The sequence below is a fragment of the Buteo buteo genome, chromosome 1 (assembly GCF_964188355.1).
Source record: "Buteo buteo chromosome 1, bButBut1.hap1.1, whole genome shotgun sequence".
Taxonomy (NCBI): Eukaryota; Metazoa; Chordata; class Aves; order Accipitriformes; family Accipitridae; genus Buteo; species Buteo buteo.
This window is the reverse complement of record NC_134171.1, coordinates 66,157,226-66,176,511: the sequence shown is the minus strand read 5'-3', so window position 1 is coordinate 66,176,511 and position 19,286 is coordinate 66,157,226. Positions and strand designations below refer to the sequence as shown.

The window sequence follows — 19,286 nt, the reverse complement described above, 5'->3', positions numbered from 1 at the left end:
TCCAAGAGCTTCATTTGATACAAGCATCAGATACAGATGAAGGATATTGCTTAAAATCAGTTATGTTTGGCTTTTGTGTTATTGCTCAGTTTTTTTAAAACATAAAAAAAAGCCACCCCAGCAGCAGTGATTTATCTTAAGACTCAAGGGTTTTGTGTTGGTGTTTACAATGGCATACCCAGAATAGGTAAAATGTACACCATCAGCCTCTTTTACAGTGAAGCACAGAACAGTTTTGGAAAGTATGTGAGCAGTTGCAGTTAAAGCATGAGGATAAATATAGCATATGTCAGATGGAAAACGTTAAGAACTTGGGAGCTGCGAACTATCGTTTAGTAGTCAGTGGCAGTTCTGTCTGACAGCAGTGTTTCTACTTGGCTGCAAAAATACTGTTAGATGTGAGTAGCTAGGGAGTGGTGAAGTGAGAGTGTCAGTTAAGGAGCAAAAATAAGCAAGAGTTCCCTAGAAGTGTAGGCTAAAGACGCTGTATCTTACCTCTGAATGAATAATACAGGATGCTTTTCAAAACCCTTGTACAGCATTTCAACTTCTTTCTTTTTCCTCTTGCTTGTCTATGTTCCCTTTTGTAACTTCAGTAGGTTGCCTCTGAAGCTCTGTGTTAGCTTCATATCTCAATGGTAACAGCGACTTCTTCGAAGGGCATGTTTGTTGTGGTTTGAACCCAGCTGGTAACAAAGCCCCACGCAGCCGCTCGCTCACTCCTCCCCACCCCGGCCATGGTGGGATTTGGAGAAAATATGAAGAAAGGCTCGTGGGTCGAGATAAGGACTGGGAGGGATCACTCCCCTTTATGGTCACGGGCCATAAGGTGTTCCTCTCACATTCCAATCCCCCTACTCACTGCAGGTTCCCCTTCTTAAATCTGTTCTCCCAGAGGTGCTACCACCATCACTGTTTGGGTCGGCCTAGGCCAGAGGCAGTGGGGAAGCTTCTAGTAGCTGCTCACAGGAACCACCCCTGCAGCTCCCTCCCCCACTACCAAAAAAACCCCCACCACACAAAGCCAAAACAATGTTAAACAAAGCCAAGGTAGTTAAGTACCAGTAGTGGACGATTAATTTGAAGTTAAAAGAGGACAACCAAAATATCAACATTTTTTCCTCCTAATGAACTGGAAAAACATCTTAGTATAGTAATTTGACAAGTCTGAGAAGTTGTTAAGTTTTCAGCAGAAAAAGGTATTCCTTGCTATAAACAATATAAATATACCGTGATCTGTAATATCGTTGAGCTAGTTTGTGGTTTTGGAAGAAGTAAGATATTTCTCTTAGATATATTTTAAAAGAATACTTCCCTTGCTAACAGCACTATTAGTGAATATTCTAGGCATGTTTGATCTTGCTTTAACCTGCCTGGCTCAGTGCAGTGAACAGCCTTGTCACTGCACAGGACATGGAGCTGACAACAACCCTGTGAACTACAGCAGAAATGAGTATGATCACCCTCAAGTCACTTCCTGCTCTTTCTCTGGTACCGATGCATGAGGAGTTATAAATTTAGTAATAGGCACAGACACTCTCAAAATACCCTGGAAGAAAATCAGTTCTGCTCCCAGACATGTGACTGACTGACTTACATTTTTATTGTAGACGAATTTTTTGTTCCTTCAGTCAGTCCACTTCCTCTAACACCAGAGTCCCTGAGCAGAAATCACTGAGCTACAGCAATCGTCAAGTCTTAGGGTAGACTGGAGAATGAATGCATAATAAATTAACCAGAAACCATGAAAACCAAAGCTAGCCAGTGTAAGAGAGAAACACACTACTAAATATGCTCTCCAGAGACTTTGTCTTAAAACCTTACAAATCCTTTTTCTTCCCTTGCCAAAAATCTAACAGAACTCTTGCTTGTAAGCTGAATCAGTAACTCCATGCTTTCAAATAGTATTTAATTTTTTTCTTGTGGACTTTGTAATCATCCTCCACAAAGCATGTGGATTAACAGCCTAAATCTCACTGAGTTGGCTTTCGTGGCTTTTAGACACACAGAACAAAAACTTAAAATATGCTACAGAACTGGAAAAAAATTTGCACTGCCCCTACTGCTTAACTTTTTTTTTGCAAATAAAAAAGGTCAACTTCAAGCTGAACCTAACTGATGCTCACAGTAGCAGGAAGAGTAAAGTATTTGAGTGACAGGAGCAGAAAAAGCCTTCTCCCCATTGTCTGTGGTATCCCAGATTTGTCGTTCAGCCCTGGGAAAGCTGTGATGTCAGTATAGCTAAGATTCCTTTAGTCTGAGCTGCATAAATCTTAGACACCTTAAATATCTTCAGCTAAGCTGGGTAAACAGTCTAAAACAAAAGCTAGCAAGCAGGAGCAAACTTTTGCCTAACACGCATTGTCATGCTTTAAATACCAATATGTTGGATTAATAAACTTGCTAGATAAAAGGAGATAATTTTCATTCCACAATTTTTCTGTAAGTGTAAATTTTGTTATCTAGTTCTGTAGAAGCTTGTTATATTTTGCTTACATTTGCATAAATGGATAAAACACTTAAGGATTGCTTTAGCTTTTGAAGAGACCTAGGAAAGCTGAGTGGTATGTACAAAATAACCGGCAGGGTCAGATCAATAGTCTGTCTGTGGCAGCAGTGATGAGAGATGCTACTTAGGCACCAAAGAAGCACAGCTGTCTGCAGGCCATGTCCCTTCTGTTCCTCTGCCATCCACAGCAGTGAGATCAGCAATGTTAGAAGATACATTCTTGGCTTTTCTTTTTTATGTCTTTTTCCAGAAGCGTGGGCAACAAGTTCACAGACAACGGCTTTTCCTAAAGGTACCTGCATAGGATTCTTGACTGTGGGTCTTTTTTCCCCTTCTCCCATATTCCCCAAGTCAGATTATAGGTAGTATTTATAACACGTAATCAAAGTGTTAGGTACTAGCAGTACCTAATGTCTCATCTGCTTTTTTTGTGTTTTCTTAAACAGGAAGATGAACAGAACGTAACAGCACTTTAGGACTTGACTTCTGATGGGCTGGATCTTTTCTTGGCAGGAGTTTTTGAAGATTCATGCAGTGAAAGAAGAAACAGCCAATGGCTTCAGAATCCATGGTGCCAGAGCAGGCAAAACAACATCTGGTAAAGGGAAAAAGGCGGCAGCAGCAGCAGCAGCAGCAGCAGCAAACTAGGTCTTCCAACAGTGATGGTGAAGATGACATCTTTGTATTTGAAGCAAATGAGGCTTGGAAGGATTTTCATAGCTCTCTTCTTCACTTCTTTGAAGCTGGAGAGCTCTGTGATGTTACACTGAAGGTGATATTGTCACACATCCATTTCATTTAACAGTCTGAAGATTAAGCTACAAATAGGTGTGCTGGAGGTGGCTGTGAATTTAGGCAGGGGTATTGGAAGCCATAGAATAGCTGTTGGATCCGAGGTATCTCTAGATATGCTCATGGGGTTTTTTTCTTCTTATTTAGGAAGTTTACAACTGAAATGTAAACATTTAAGATATTGACAGTCTGAGAGAGGAAGTACATGACTTTGACGCCACCCAACTTGCCTTCTAAGCAAGTTCCCACAGTTGATCAGTGTATTACTGTGCAGTTTCAGCTCCTCGTAGCCTCTTTGTTCTCACACATTTTCATCCCCAATTTTATCTCTATTTTTGCATTCTCTGTTGCTCTGCTAGATCTTTCCTGGCAAACAGGATTTCTGCAACAAATCCAACTTCCAGCATTCTCAAAGAAAGGAAAAAAAAAACCAAAACAGGCAATTATGTTCTACAGTTGATCAAAGAGTAAAGGAGGAGGAGGAAACCAGTTTTATGATTCTTGCATAGCATTGCTTTAATGCATTCTTTGTAACTCAGCTGTATATTACTTATATCCTGATCACAATAAATTTATATCTAGCATCTGTAACAGTGGTCGCCAGCACCTACAAGTATTAAGTATTGCTTAGCTAGACATCTTAGTAGTGCAAGATAGTTATTTAAGAAAAATATACCTATACCAAGAACAAATGACAGATGCCTTTAAGAGAAATTGTTTGCCTGCCACTTTTACTATTAGATATTAATATGGAAAATCCTTGACAGGTGTGTGTCTCTTGTGCCCCCCCCCCCCCCCCCCCCAGTAGGCATCTCATCTTTCTAAAACGCTTGGGAGACAATGGAGGTCTCTGAGAGGAAGAGGGTTTCTGTCCTGCCCCAGTAGACAACAGGAGTAGAACAAGCCAGAACATTTTTCTGTTCTGCTTTGCAGCAGGTATTAAATTGCCTGTCACCAGCCATGGAGCAGGCACTAGATGCAGCAGCAAATAGGTCCAGTGCCTCATAACAGTTGAGTTAATGCTCATAGGACACTGAATGACAATACTGAAGCTGCTCCGGCCAGCACCAACGCCATGAAACAGAACTTGCCTGAGCTCGTCATCAGGTCTTTTTACATCTTGTCATTTTAAAAGGTGTTTTGGGCAAGAAGGTTCATGTCAGAGCTCTTTAACAACCCTCCTCTCTTCCCTTTTCTTGCCCTCATCCTCGCTTTTCTCCCTTTCCACCCACCCTTGCGAAAAAGGCAGAAAGTCTTATTTTATAAACGTAGTTAAACGTATACTTGTGCTAGGGAGCTTGGCTTGCAAAATACACTTTACTGTGGCTGCAGCTTAACTTCCCCTGAGTTAGGCTTGTATTGTTCTTATGTATTATTTGTGTGAAGCTACTTCAGTAATTTAAGAATATTAGATTGCATGACTTGGCTTCCAGTCCTCAAGTAGAGAAGATAATCTATGGAGGCTAGAGCAACCTAGGTATGTACATCTTACCGTAAGGCTTCCTAAAGCAGTGATTTTCAAGTAACCGTTAACTCCGTCTTGAACTAGAATTTTCTGGAGGGCTTGATTTTTCTTTCTCTAGCGCTCAGGCATTTCTTGTGTTTTAAGAATAATGATTTCTCTACTGAACTTTCTGCTTTTGTGCGTGACCTCTGACAGTGAGCAATTCTGGCATTGCTGTTGTCAGACCAATTATTGATTTAACTGCTGGATCTTAAAATATGATAGTTAATAACTGGAGGGGAACTTTGATTTCAAAATACCAAGAACATACTAGATATTTAAAGTTAAGCAGATTTGGGTAAAATAGTGAAGCCACTTAATTCAAAAGAAAGATGCAATTAGAGAGTGGGATGATGGACAGAATAACAATCTCTGAAGGTGAGAATGGCCTAGGAGCTTTTCCTGATATAGCAGGCCAGCTGGTACCATCATTTTGCATCAGTACTATAATTAGTTGGAATGCTGACATTGTGACAGTGATAAACCATGGGAGACTTCCTCTGCTCCAAAAAGTTAAAATCTGGAATGTCACCTACTGTACTGCTACTGTCATATGAACAGCTCCCTGTTAGAAGGTGGAGAGTGGCAGTTGCGTACCATCTATCTGCTTTTCTCCTGTTGGTCTGGTTTTTTGTTTGTTTGGTAGGTCTATGAATTGTTCCTTCTGGAGTGATCTAATTAACTCACACTGAGCCATCCATCTTTTCCTCTCTTTTAATGTCCATACTCTTCCATGTGTGTTTGCTTTCTGTACTCAACTCCCTGGTCACCAGGCAGGTTACACTTGTGTTGATAATACACACTTTTAAAAAGGGTAGAGCAATTGTGTATTGAAGCAGAGGTAGAAAAAACTCCAAATTCTCCGTTATAATTTAATATCCTTTTTTTTTTTTAAACTGCAAGACAGCTCAGTGTAACACATTCATCTGGAAATGAACATGTAATTCGAGTCTGTCAGGGAAACTGGTTGCTTAACTTGGCCATGTGCTTGTTAGTGCAGACTGCAGAATGACAAAGGCTGTAAGAAAGCACTCTTGTAACACCAATAAGTAGTAGATTGTTCATTTACCTTCAATAGTTACATTGTCTTGTAATGTAATTGAATTCTAGAATTTTGTAAGTGAAAAGCTTATTTTGCGCTTTCTGAGCAGAATTTTGAAAAATGCCACATCTTTTGTGGCTAAACAGCTTCTAAAAATCCTTGAAGTGATTGGTAACTCTGAATAATCCCTGTAATAGCTGTTATTACAGTAGTTTTACATGAAGTTGCTTCTATAAACAGCATTATGAATTCCTCAACACTAGTAAAAGTCCAGAGGTTTAAATTAAGTAGTCTGAAAATGTCAGTTTACAATTCCCTGCCCCCCCCAAATCTCTGAATACACATAAACCAAACAAGTGCCTAGCAGTCTCCTCCTGTCTCCCAGATGTATCTAGAAGGTTCTTAAGGATGTTTCATTTAAAAAATAGGACACAGCTCTTAAAGAAAAGCAAGTTACGTACATCAGTGCTATTGCTTCCTTGTGTTATTGCCTTGCCCTACTCTGACGGCCAAGTTACAACTCAGATCTGTTTGGGATATATTGATGTAGTGTCAGAAGTAGAGGGCAAGTGGAGTTAATTTGTTTGAACAAAATACAGTAGCTCAATGCATACTGAGTTCAGAATTCTTACTTCAGCTTAACTATCCCTCCTTTCACAGCTGAAACTGACATTCCAGTAAAAGACTGGGTGTTTTTTTGTTGTTCTTTTTTCAGGTTGGTTCAAAGCTTATCTCCTGCCACAAACTGGTGCTAGCTTGTGTTATACCTTACTTCAGAGCCATGTTTCTTTCAGAAATGGCTGAAGCCAAGCAGACGTTGATTGAGATCAGGGACTTCGATGGAGATGCAATAGAAGACCTAGTGAAGTTTGTGTACTCCTCCCGGCTTACTCTGACAGTGGATAACGTCCAGCCTCTCTTGTACGCTGCTTGCATTCTTCAGGTGGAACTGGTAGCAAAGGCATGCTGTGAATACATGAAGCTGCACTTCCATCCCTCCAACTGCCTGGCAGTCAGGGCATTTGCAGAGAGTCATAACCGCATTGACTTGATGGACATGGCTGATCAGTATGCTTGCGAACATTTTACAGAAGTGGTGGAGTGTGAAGACTTTGTGAGCATGTCACCACAGCACCTCCATAAACTCCTGTCCTCCAGTGACCTGAATATTGAAAATGAAAAGCAAGTTTACAATGCTGCTATCAAGTGGCTGCTAGCCAATCCACAGCATCATGCTATGTGGCTGGATGAAATACTTGCGCAGGTAGGGCAGACCAAGGTGCTGGGCGCCTGTCTTGTCACTGGTTTAGTTGTATAATCAACTGTTTGTACTTGGGTAGATCTCAAGAGGAAAAATATTCTTAGCAGTCGGTGCCTCATCTGGTATTCACAGCTGTTCAGTTGACAGTGGAAGCAGGTTAGATCTCTTGAATATTAGGAAGAAGTTGTATTCTCCAGTTTCTGTAGAGAGAAGAGTACTCACTTCATGCTCGTGGCTGGGGGGTAGGGAGCCAACAAAAAGCTGTATCTGCGTTAGAGCAGAAACTTCTTAGATTTACACATAGTGGAGAACATAAAGCCATCACTTCACTTGGTTTGATGCTACTACACCCTGAAATGCTCACTTCCCCTGCTGGTTAAGTATTTGTACTTAAGAAAGGAGAGTAAAGCTGTTGAGGAGGTTTTTTACATGATTAGGAAAGTAAAACTGTAATGGAGATGTGTCACATAAAGTTGTGCTAATTCTAGAACTTCCTGTATGTTTAATTAACAAAAGACCAAGATGTATTAGCCCTATGAGCAGGCTAGGAAGCTGTTGTGGTTTAAGCCCAGCCAGCAACTAAGCACCACGCAGCCGCTCACTCACTACCCCCACACCCAGTGAGATGGGGGAGAAAATTGGGAAAAGAAGTAAAACTCATGGGTTGAGATAAGAACGGTTTAATAGAACAGAAAAGAAGAAACTAATAATGATAATGATAACAGTAAGCTGAAAAATCCTTGACTTCAGACTAAACACTACTTAGCAACAACTGAAAACATTGGTGTGTTATCAACATTCTTTGCATATACTGAACTCAAAACATAGCACCTTACCAGCTACTAGGAAGACAGTTAACTCTATCCCAGCTGAAACCAGGACAGAAGCATATGCTAGACCCTTTAATGCTCACTAGACTAGCACTGCTGGTTACCTGGAGGATCGGAAAGGAGTTTGGAGTTTAATCCTCTAGACTTGATGCAAATCCACTGCTTCCGAAAGAAGGTATCAAAAGGCCACTTAGCTGAACTCATTTAAACACCCATCAGACCTCCTCCTGTCAAAACGTTAGTTACTTCAGTTATTCAAGCTCCATATGTGCTGGTTATAGGAGTTTAAAATACAGTATTTGAGACAGGTATGGAGAATGTGTGCTGGGGAGGAGGGGGTACATGCCATGTGCTGCAAAATGCCCTATGTATCTTAGCAGGTAGGATCAACTGTGCTGTTTCAGTTGTCACTGAACTCCAACTTAAATATTTTGCATTTAGCAGAATTGCTAATATTGGCATCATGTGAGTAACAAGAGGTGCACTAACATGCTGCTGTCATTGTCTTCTTGCATCATTTTTCACACTTCCTGGTAAAAGATCACAAGTGTTTATTAACTGTCTTCCAAAAACGTTCACTTTCATCTAGACTAGCATGAGGTTTTAGGTACAAAAAAACACTTCAGTACACTGTAATTAAATTCACAGGCAATATAATTTGAGATTAAAAAAAAAAGATTGATTTTTATTGCCCAGTTTTGCTAGCAGATGAGATGATTAACAGCTTTATTCTATTCAGGGAAACCAGAGTCTGGAATGAAGCAATGAAAAAGTAAATGCCTTCCTGTAAACATGGGTTATTTGCCAGAGTATATGGAGCCATCAGTTGATTTGGACATTACTGCTAGCAGAAAACATGACTGGGCTTCTTGACAGTTACTATCCACATCATAATCAGCCATACAGGTTTTGCTGTTATAATGAGGTTCTGAATTTGTGAGCCTTGAGTTCTTACCGCATCACTAACCTTATGAGTATTAGCAGGGCTACGGTGGTGCTTTTAATTAGCCTAAAATAAGCTGGGCCACACTAAAGGAAGAAGTGGGACTGAAAGTGAGTGGGCAAGGAAGAAGTGGTAGAGACACGTGCTTACGTGAAGACAGGGACACTTTGTCAGCGATTTAAAACCACCATGCTGCTGCTCTGAGAAGCACCAGAGATACTGGACTTCTTCACCATTGCTGCTGAGCTAACTGGGAGCTGCCTGACAGCATTGACTCCAAACCTTAGGAAGTCAGATGGTGATTTACTTCAGTCCCCCCCCGCTAACACCTGTCCCACCTTTGCATCTGATTGTACTTCATATTCCTCACTGTTTCTCTCACAAGGCCAAAGGAAAGGCTTGGTGAAATAAATTGACTGTGGGGAGGAAGGCATTTCAAGGCAGTCTTGGAGAGGCTGACCTTATTTCAGATCTGCCCCGTCACTGGGGATTGCTCTGGGCAGTGACCACCTGTAGCCTTACCCAGAGCAAGCCTTCTGTTCCTCAGCCTGGTCACCAGCACTCTTCTGGGGAACCACAGGAAGGATTTGAGGAAGGAAACAATTAACTCTCAACCTTTTTTTTTTTTATCCTGTAGTCTTGTCAAGTCCACACTAGAGAAAGGTGTTACTGCACTAGCAATACCTCCTTAATAGACACTTAGTTCATGCTGACAGTGTTTCCTTTTTGACTTGCCACCCAAAGAAAATGAACCATTCTAGCAAAAGCCCTCTATACACTGGTACAGCAGTGAGCTGAAAATTCATACCCTCAGCAGACTACCTGACACAGACTATTCTGGTACAGTCACAGATGCTGCCTGTGTCACGCCAGGCAGGCGCAGTTGCAGTACAGGCAGCGGCACTTCTTCCTCTGCTCAGCCTGGGCCAAGGGACAGTTCTCCACTGCTGCTTAAATGCAAATGGTTGTAGCAAACGTTTGTCACTAAAAAGAACTGTTCATATCACTGTTATTCTGGAAAAAAAAAATATGAAAGCTGCTCTTTTTAGTGAAGAGTGTGGGGCTGGCAGCTGGCTCAGAAGCTGCCATCTGTTACGCGTGCATCACTGTAAATGGTGAGACTCAGTCAGTTCAGCCAGTTACTCCAACTGTGTTCATTTCTGTCAGGTACGGCTGCCTCTCTTGCCCATTTGTTTCCTTATGGGTGTTGTGGCAAAGGAAGAGATTGTCAAGCAGAATCTAAAATGTAGGGATTTGCTGGATGAAGCAAGAAACTACCACCTTCACCTGAGCAGCAGGGCAGTGCCAGACTTTGAGTACTCCATTCGCACAACACCAAGGAAGCAGACTGCTGGTAATTAAATGTGTGTCTGATTATCCAGTAAGGAGTGTGGAGAAAAGGTGGTGCATCTGTGCAGGCTTAGATAGCTTGATATAAATGGTTGTTAATGACTTAATGCAAAATTGTGAAAGCCATGGTATACCTCTGGGAATTAGGAAATGTGCTGCATTTTTTCCTAGCAGAACGTTAGCAGTCATTTTCTTTCTTTGAAGAATTATTTATTTGTCATGATCGGCTCTATCTGTATTAAAGCTAGAACTGTTAAGTATGTTATGACCAGGCAGTATGCTCAAAGTTATATCAAAAACAGTGGACACTTATCTTTTGGTGTGAGAAGGTTGAGCTAACTTTTAAACTCCTTGGCTAACCTACACCAAAAGTGACTGATGAATATTAGACTGCAAATCCTAATTTTTACTTTGTTATCTTTAACAAACAATCTGTTCATCACCCTAAACAAAATCACAAAAAGCATATTTAAAATATGCATTGTTTTTGCAAGAGCATAGATAGTTAATTGCCATAGCATCATGCCAAGCAAAGGCCAGAATCCAGCATCCAATTATACAGGGCAATGACTGTGCCCCTTGAAGTGAAATACCACTTCTCCTGGACTACCTAATTTTCAGTTCACTCTGCTATACAACTTTATCTGCCATCTTCCTGCTGGTTTTCTGGAAACCCGTTTTGTCTTCTTCAGGTGTGCTGTTCTGTGTTGGTGGTAGAGGTGGATCAGGTGATCCATTTCGCAGCATTGAATGTTACTCTATCAGCAAAAACAACTGGTTCTTCGGCCCTGAAATGAACAGCAGGAGAAGGCACGTGGGTGTGATCTCTGTGGGAGGTCAGTAACCCTATTCAAGCAACCCTATTCAAAAGGCACTTGTTTGCTCCTTTTGCTGGAATTGGTACTTCTACTACATAAACCTGTCTTGCAATGGCTTAACTGTTGGATATTCTTCAGTTTAGCAAAGCTTCTTCTTCATGAAGGGGTTTTTGATTCTGAAATGATCTGAGAGCATGCTTACTGAAAAGACATTATTGCGAACTGAGAAAGTTAGGGTTGTTCAGCCTGCAGATAGCTTTTTAGTAGGGCTTGTAGCAATAGGACAAGGGGTAATGGTTTTAAACTAAAAGAGGATAGATTTAGGCTAGATATAAGGATGACATTTTTTACAGTGAGGGTGGTGAAACACTGGAACAGGTTGCCTGGAGAGGTTGTAGATGCCCCATCCCTGGAAACATTCCAAGTCAGGTTGGACAGGGCTCTGAGCAACTTGATCTAGTCAAAGATGTCTCTGCTCATTGCAGGGGGGCTGGACTAGATGATCATTAAAGGTCCCTTCCAACCCAAACTATTCTATGAACTGTATATAGCCGCTTGCTTTAATAGGCAATTGAATTTTTTTTATTCCATTTATAAAGAAACAGCCTTACACAGCAGAGTCGCCCAGCATTTGCTATCTCCCTTCATACTTAAATCCGTTCAGGCAAGTCACTAAGACCATAACTCTTCCAAGAGCAGACCTACCTTTATTTTTGGGTCTCCATCTTCTGAAACCACGTCTGTGCAATCTAGAGCAGCTTAGCACCCATGATGCAAATTTTCCTTGTACATGGTAGCCCCCGTGTTGCTGCAGCAGAACAGGTATCTTTATATCCCCATAGAAAATCTGGAGAGACTGATACAAATGTCCAAAATTGATCTGACCTGCAGGACTGAAGTTATGGGAAGATCTTTTGTCTACGTATCTCAAGCTTTGTCTAAGTTCATGTTAGAACAGATCTCTGGTTGAGTACAGCATGTAAAAATATAAAGTCTGTACTTATTAAAATCCTGATATTGAAAACATTTGAAAACTTTAACCTTTGTTTGAGCTTTTGTCTTCACATAGGCAGGGATATTGCATAAATGAAAACTGAAATGTTGCCAAGCAATCTCTGTACCAAAAGATGTGTTTGTGTTTCAGGTAAAGTCTACGCAGTAGGTGGGCATGATGGAAATGAACACTTAGGAAGCATGGAAGTATTTGATCCTCTCACAAACAAGTGGATGATGAAGGCATCAATGAACACAAAGAGGTACCCGTCTCATGATCCAAAATATAAGTCCTAGTCTGTGATGTATCATTTCTTGCTGATGCTGAAAAACATCATGTCTGTCCTGTCTTTATTTGGGTTCCCAAACTGTGTTATTTTTAGGAAATTTGTTCTCCTAGTTTGGGGCTTTATGCTATCAGACACCTTTATTTACCACCTGTAAAGCAAACACAAATCTGCATCACATACTTGCATACATCACATATTTGCACAAACACAAAGTTGTGTGTAACGTAATATTTCACTGCAAAACTGCATAATCCCTCTCTCTAGGGAGAGGCCCTGGCTGGTAACATTGGTTATGTTTATGCTTTGGCTTTCTTTTGTTGCTCTATCCTTTTCTTTTTTTTCTTTTTTCTTTTTTTTTGGGGGGGGAGGGGGGCGCAGTGTGGCTGGCTTCTGGAGCAGAGAGCTCTTCTACTCCAGCTGTGCTTACATTCTGACATCTAGGGCCTTTCTGCTGTGCCCAGTAAAGAACTTGAAACTGATTAACTGGTTCTGTGGGTTTTCTGCTCTTTTTAAGAATGAGCAAGATAACTGCCATCAGAACATGCACAGTGAAATATTTCATGCCCAGGAAACAATAGCTGCCTATGTTCTTGCCACAAAAGGCCAGAAGCACTAAAACACTGACAGTCAGATTGAGGATTTTTCTTGCCTTTTGACATTTAAGATTCTTTTAAGGAGCTACTGGACTCACAGATCTGTATTTTTTTTTTCTGCTGTCATTTAAATCAGCCTCCATAATTCTACATTCCATTTTGTTATTTGTTGTTTCTAAAAGCATCATGTACAAGTAGGAGTAAAATACCGAGTTTGGCTAAGTCCTAAAATTATTTGTAGCTGTGACCTAATCAAAATAGAAGACCCACACTCCTGGAAGTGGCTTCTTGCTCCTCTTCCTCCCTCCGTCATGCCACCACCCCAGGGCATATTTTTGGCAAACATCAGTCCTAGACTTCTGTGACATTTCTTACTCCGTACCTTGGTAAATGAAAGGGCTGCCATGCCTTGGCTACGCCCCACTCCTCCCATTCACCGAGGTGGTGTTGGAATACTTAGTTGACAAAAAACTGCCACCATTGATGGTGTCTATGCTAACAGCTGAGTAGAAAGATTGTGCCTCCCTTGCTCCTGCTTAGGTATCTGTGAACCTGCCCTCTGTGTAATGAGACAAGAATGTTCTCAGTGAAACAGTAAATCACCTGTCTTGGTAGTTAAAGCAGAAACTTAATGCTCCATTCACTTAATAACTCCATTCTAGACCATACTTTTCATTTCGTAGTAGTGACTGTACTTTCATATTAGCAGATTCAGTAGAAAAAAATCTGATAGCTATTTTAACACAGACTTAATAGAAAATAACAGAATGGAAGAAACTGCAATTAAATCTTGCTAGAGTTCTGTCATCTAATATCCAGCTCAGGTTTGCCTTTTCATATATATTAATCTCACCCCCCAAAAAATCATTCCCAAATTGTAGCAGCAGCTATACCAGTTAAAACCAGCAGGTTTTGGTTCCCCATCAGATTCAGTAAAACAAGATAGGAGGTGTAAAATTAAGTACCAAGACAGAGATATCAAATAACTAAGACAATCTCATATCTCCAAGCATGTAAGTAGAGGACTTGGGCCTTAGGTGACATTCAGTCAAAACAACATTCCATGCACCCCACCTTTATTTTTTTTTTTATTTTTTAAACAGGAGCTTTGTCTTTTTGCAGTCTAAAAAAATTCTAGCTGCAGCAGTCCTAACAAACAGGTGCCTGAGAAAGCTGAGGTGAAGTACAGATAAAACTCTAGAGTCCCTCTAATGGGAGGCTGCAAACATACAAAAGGCTTTCAGGATAAAGCTGCAAGACTGATACAGGCGTGCAGAGGGCCAGCCACAGTTACTGGTCATTATTTATTATAAACTTCACTTTTAAAATTTTCATTACTTTTTCCCCATAGTTTAAAACAGGTGCCAGACACTTGATCCGTCTTTCCCATTCCCTTTCCTTAAGGATTTGCACTGAGGTATTGATCCTATGGTTTTCTTAGGAGAGGAATTGCTCTTGCCTCCCTTGGTGGCCCCATTTATGCAATAGGAGGTTTGGATGACAACACTTGCTTCAGCGATGTGGAAAGATACGACATTGATTCTGATCGATGGAGTGCAGTTGCCCCAGTGAACACTCCCAGGGGAGGAGTCGGCTCTGTAGCCCTTGTGGTAAGTGACTATTTCCTCCCAAGTCAGGGCCAACTGAGGAACTGACCTGCTTTTCAAATCTGCTTTTACAAAGTGGAACACAAGGATTTTAAACAAAATGCACCTGGTGGGTCTGAGCACCTCCGGTCATCAAAATTCTATGGAACTGTGCAAAAGGTGAGGTATTTAGGATAATACTCATAGCAAATTGAACCACGCTCCCTGTTTCAACAGTACTTGAGGTACTGGGAGCAAGTACCAGGACCCTTCTAACAACATCAAGCTAATGCTTCAGGTCTCATTCAGAAGACTCTGGTTTGTCATGGTTACTATGTTTAAAAGTACTGAATGCCTCTGCACTTTAACCCCCTTCACCATATATAATCTGCAAGATGTCTGCAACACTATGTAACTTTTTCACTTCTTCAACTGGAAGATGGCGTTTATAATTTGTTGGATAATTAAGTCTGTTGTTGGAATTATTAAATAAAAGTAAATGATTAGCAATGTGTGGATACACCATGTTTTCCTATAATTCTAACATTGCTTATGAAAAGCTGAGTAAATACATATACATTACAAATAATCTTTCTCTATACAACTGTTTTCCAGAACCATGTTTATGCTGTGGGTGGCAATGATGGTGTAGCATCTCTTTCCAGTGTGGAGAAATATGATCCCCATTTGGATAAGTGGACAGAAGTGAAAGAGATGGGTCAGCGAAGAGCTGGCAATGGTGTCAGCGAGCTCCATGGCTGCTTGTATGTTGTTGGTGAGTAGGGATGTGACATTTTGCAGTGCTGTTTCTGCCAAGTACTGGTATTTGGAAGAGGCTGTTTTTGCTAGAGGAACTGGGGAACAGATAGACCTGACCTGTACTTTGTGTTCCTGGGCAGGAGAAGAAAGCAAGCACAACCAGGGCATGCTTAAACCAAGGTATGTTAGTGAGGAAATAAAAAGCCGTTCCTAACCCACCTTTAGGGTGGCCTATACTGTTCAGGACAGTATGTCTATATAGAAAATCCTCTCGAGACTCACTAATCTTGAGTTTCCTTTTAGGAAAATTATTCTGAAGTTCATGCACTTCTAAAGCACTCTAGTTCCATTTTGAGTGTAGACGACAGTAGCTTTTTCACATGGTGATGATACTTATTCCACAGCCTGTTGTCCTAGGCCTGTCTTGTTCTGCTCTACCTTGCATTTACCTGCTCTCCTGAGGGGGGAAGGTGCCAGGTAGGTATGATGTAGTAATAGGTTGCAGAGCTCTGCCTTGTCTATTATAATAAGTGATTTCAAAAGTTTCAAGTAAAATGCTCATCTGACAGCTGCCCCAGCAAGGGGAATGCATCACTGAAGTCTTACTTGAGGATTTTTTTTTCCTACTCAGGTATTCAGCAATGCTGTAATTTGAAAACAACGCAAGAGTGTGTTTTACTTAAGCCAAAATGAGATCAGGACCATCCTTTTACTGGTCTTAGTTTTTTTTTCTATTTCAAATTAGAAGCTGTTTCATTATAACTATGTGTAAGATGAATTCCAGGAGAAAAATAAGAGAAATACCACTCCTTGCAACTTGAGTAGAAGAAAACTGTCACTCTGGGTGATACAGGAGGGAGAGCTGTTAATTTTTAGGAACTTGTAAAATTCATGTAAAGAAATAGAGCTGGACACTAGCCCACTGAATGCTGAGAATAGCATGATAATGCCAGTCTTGGATATCACCAGCACTAGGAGTGGCTAAGAACTGATAATGTGATGATTCTTTGCAGGTGGCTTTGATGACAACTCTCCACTGAGCTCAGTGGAGCGGTTTGACCCACGCAGTAACAAATGGGAATATGTAGCAGAGCTTACAACTCCGAGGGGTGGCGTTGGCATAGCGACACTGATGGGTAAAATTTTTGCAGTTGGAGGTCATAATGGCAACACGTACCTGAATACAGTGGAAGCATTTGATCCCATAGTGAATAGGTAATTTAAACTTTTCTATTTGGCTTAGTAAGACAATGAAATTTGCCTATATGAAAACACAACATAATAGAAATAGTGTGCAGCAGGAGTTTCTCTGTTGTTTCCTCGTCCTAATTGAGTAATATCCATGACTAGTGATGCAGGAGTGCTGCTTATGCCACTAGGTTCTTGTAAATATTTAAGCACCTCCTCCTCCTCTCCATCCCTTGCCCTCTTCCCTTCATTCAATAAGAATCTACATTCTTCTGGTTGTTTCAGTCTGATTTTGCACTAAATTTACCAGAGAAATAAGAATAAACTAGCAGGGTGTATTTTTGTGCACAGTAAACAGCTAGGCTGTATAATAGAATTTCAGACACAGAAAAGAAATACTTTCAGGTTGCTCAGAAAGGACAGGAACTTACTTTTATTTTTTTTCTTCTGCCGTCTTCTTAGATGGGAACTCGTCGGCTCTGTGTCACACTGCAGGGCGGGGGCAGGCGTGGCTGTGTGCTCTTGTCTCAGCAGCCAGGTCCGGGATGTGGGCCAAGGATCCAGCAACGTTGTTGACTGCATGTGAGCTCTGCTGCCTCCTCCAAATTCCAGAAGAATGATAGTAGGGAGGCACTGCAGAGCTTTTAAACACCATGTTTTGTACGGTAGGTTAAGAAATAAAACCAGCACATTTTCTTTGTCAAAATGTTACCTTCTGCAACTGTAAAGCTTTTGGTGGCTTTCTATCAATAGTGATACAGAAAAGCCTGTGAAAACATGGAATAAAAGTGGGACTTACAGGAGAAGACCTGCCAAGAGCTGCAATCATCCCATTTTTAAGAAGTTGCAATTTCAAAATCATTTGAGGCAGCTGTTGCAAGGACTCATTATTGAACCATAAACCAGGCATGGGGTGAGGTGAGAGCGCGGCAGTTAGGACTGCTGAGCCTTACCCAACAGCCCCGCTACATGTTTTCTGGAGGACTTGAGTGCCATTTAATAGAACTTATTTTCAGGAATGTAGTCTTAAACATTTCCTAATTGTACAAGAGCTTTGTAACACAAAACACAAAGTGTCTCAAGTTTTAGAAGGTAATGATAACCCTGTTGCACACTAAGATAACTGGAGCAGAGAAGTTCACTGCCCACCTCCCAAGGGACTTATGGCAGCAGTGGCAATTGCAGGTACTTAGTCTGAAACCTGTCTTTCAAAGTACTTTCTCAAGCTAACACACTTGTTAGAAAGCTGAAAAAAATTCTTGACCTGAGTTTAGCCACTGGAATACTGGAAGTTTCAAGTCTTCAAAAAAATTTATAGTAACTACCCCCCCAAAAGGCAACTTTCTGTTGAGAGGTCATTCCTGAAGTAACCAGTGTAATTTGTCCTACTTTGAGATGATACAGTGTATGACAATCCTTTGTGACCAAAGTTTCACGTTACCAGGTTGTTACAAGTGACTAGGGAGAGCAGCAAACTTCTCTGCATTCAGTACCAGGTGAGAGGCAGGACAGTACGAGCATAAGGCATAGTCATGTTTTGCTGTTGAGTTACCATAATTTAGCTTTTCTGTTTCAAATGGCTTGCACTTTGGTAGCACCCAGGGTCAAAGTGAATGGTACTGTAAATAATGAAACATTGCAATAAAACATTTGTACTTCAAAGCACCTTGTTTATAGTATGACTGGAGCATGCTACTGTGGGGAAGCATTTGAGTATTTTTGGTTTCTGCAGAGTGTAATTCTCAACAGGAAGCCTTTATCAGCAGGGAAAATCCTGCGTTAGAGCCATGAGCCATACCACCCTGCTACTGCCCTTGTCCCCATGCGAGGATGTGGTCACCCTTGTGGCTCTTGATCTTGCTAGGAGGGGTGGAAAGAAGAGGTGCAGGTTCCCTCTCTGGAAGCAGACAGGTTCTTCTATGGATGTCCTAGCTAACGAGAAAACTTAAGAAGGAAAAAAATGAAAAAAGAAAAAAAAAAAGGCAAGTTTTCCACAAAGTAACACTGACCATGAAACCAAGTAGCCTGGCAGTGCTGCTTGCCAGCTGATACATTTCTCCTCTTGGTGGGAAAGTGCTAGCACCCACAGGTACAGCCTGTAACTCACACATCTGGACCACACTGACAGCAATCACCTTCCAGGCACCAAAGGGAGGCGTGTGTGTTCAGCACGTTAAGGGTACAGCAAATGCACTGGGATTCTGTACAGTGTGGGAGGAGCTCTGCTGCCAACCCTGTAGCTGGAAGTCAAACTATACTAGGGCTGAAGACAATCGTGAGACAGACACTTCTGTTGTATTTCAGTTTGTGCACCCTGCCCCCCAACATTTGTGCTCAGGCTTCTGGAGGCATATCTTTTAGGGCTGGCAGGAAAACTGCCAAAAAGGTTTACAAGGAACAACCCTGTTGCCAGTATAGTGGTGTCCACAGTATTAATCTTAGATGGCACCAGAACTACAAATATTTTGTGCAGAACTGTTTTTAGGAACACTTGCTGGAAATGTGATAATGATGTCAAAGTATATTAAAAAAAAAAAAGTATAGGATTACTGTGGCAACAAACCGTAATGACTTACCTGCATATAAAGCTGTTGTGATTTAACGCCAGCAAACTCGTTTTTCTTCTTCCAGTACTGGCGACAGGATAATGGTAACAAAGTAACCTCCCCCAGGCTGGGGAAACAGAGCAGCCTGCCCTGGTTCCCCGTGGGGAGGCAGCCCTCCAGTGGCAGCAGGCCCTCACTCCCACTGCCTCTTCTGATTTAAAAGTAAACTCGGGATTTGCAATAGCAAAGTCTTTAAACATTCAGGCTCATGAAATCATTGCA

At 41.3% G+C, this 19,286-nt stretch overlaps 2 protein-coding genes and 1 long non-coding RNA gene across 5 annotated transcripts in view; 2 read left to right on the top strand and 1 right to left on the bottom strand.

Moving 5' to 3' along the window:
* LOC142033857 (uncharacterized) overlaps nucleotides 1-19,286 on the bottom strand; it is a 161,332-nt gene that overhangs the window by 137,498 nt on the left and 4,548 nt on the right. The window lies entirely within an intron of this gene.
* Nucleotides 1,401-17,863, top strand: LOC142033831 (kelch-like protein 8). Of its 3 annotated transcripts, XR_012651351.1 has the most exons (10): nucleotides 1,401-3,281; nucleotides 6,563-7,111; nucleotides 10,049-10,235; nucleotides 10,924-11,067; nucleotides 12,194-12,305; nucleotides 14,367-14,535; nucleotides 15,127-15,286; nucleotides 16,284-16,485; nucleotides 16,921-17,123; nucleotides 17,212-17,863. XR_012651351.1 is itself a non-coding variant. In XM_075034319.1 (9 exons), exons 1-9 carry the CDS (start codon nucleotides 3,063-3,065, stop codon nucleotides 17,042-17,044), a joined length of 1,866 nt encoding a protein of 621 aa, XP_074890420.1. In that variant the 5' UTR covers nucleotides 1,402-3,062; the 3' UTR covers nucleotides 17,045-17,863. The 3 variants fall into 3 exon arrangements, 2 of the variants coding, with proteins under 2 accessions (XP_074890420.1, XP_074890431.1); XM_075034319.1 differs by having other exon boundaries at nucleotides 1,402-3,281; nucleotides 16,921-17,863; XM_075034330.1 differs by having other exon boundaries at nucleotides 3,145-3,281; nucleotides 6,642-7,111; nucleotides 16,921-17,863.
* LOC142033821 (kelch-like protein 8) overlaps nucleotides 3,134-19,286 on the top strand; it is a 138,670-nt gene continuing 122,517 nt past the window's right edge. The window contains exon 1 of the mRNA XM_075034299.1: nucleotides 3,134-3,157. The gene's annotated coding sequence lies outside the window, so the exon portion shown is untranslated. The remainder of the gene's footprint in view (nucleotides 3,158-19,286) is intronic.

What these genes read in the sequence shown, in the direction of transcription:
- LOC142033831 (XM_075034319.1), top strand. Translation starts at nt 3,063, where the DNA reads ATGGCTTCAGAATCCATGGTGCCAGAGCAGGCAAAACAACATCTGGTA. An exon ending in TCTGTGATGTTACACTGAAG is followed by an intron (nt 3,282 to 6,562) that starts GTGATATTGTCA and finishes TTCTTTTTTCAG; the next exon opens with GTTGGTTCAAAGCTTATCTC. An exon ending in GCATCAATGAACACAAAGAG is followed by an intron (nt 12,306 to 14,366) that starts GTACCCGTCTCA and finishes TGGTTTTCTTAG; the next exon opens with GAGAGGAATTGCTCTTGCCT.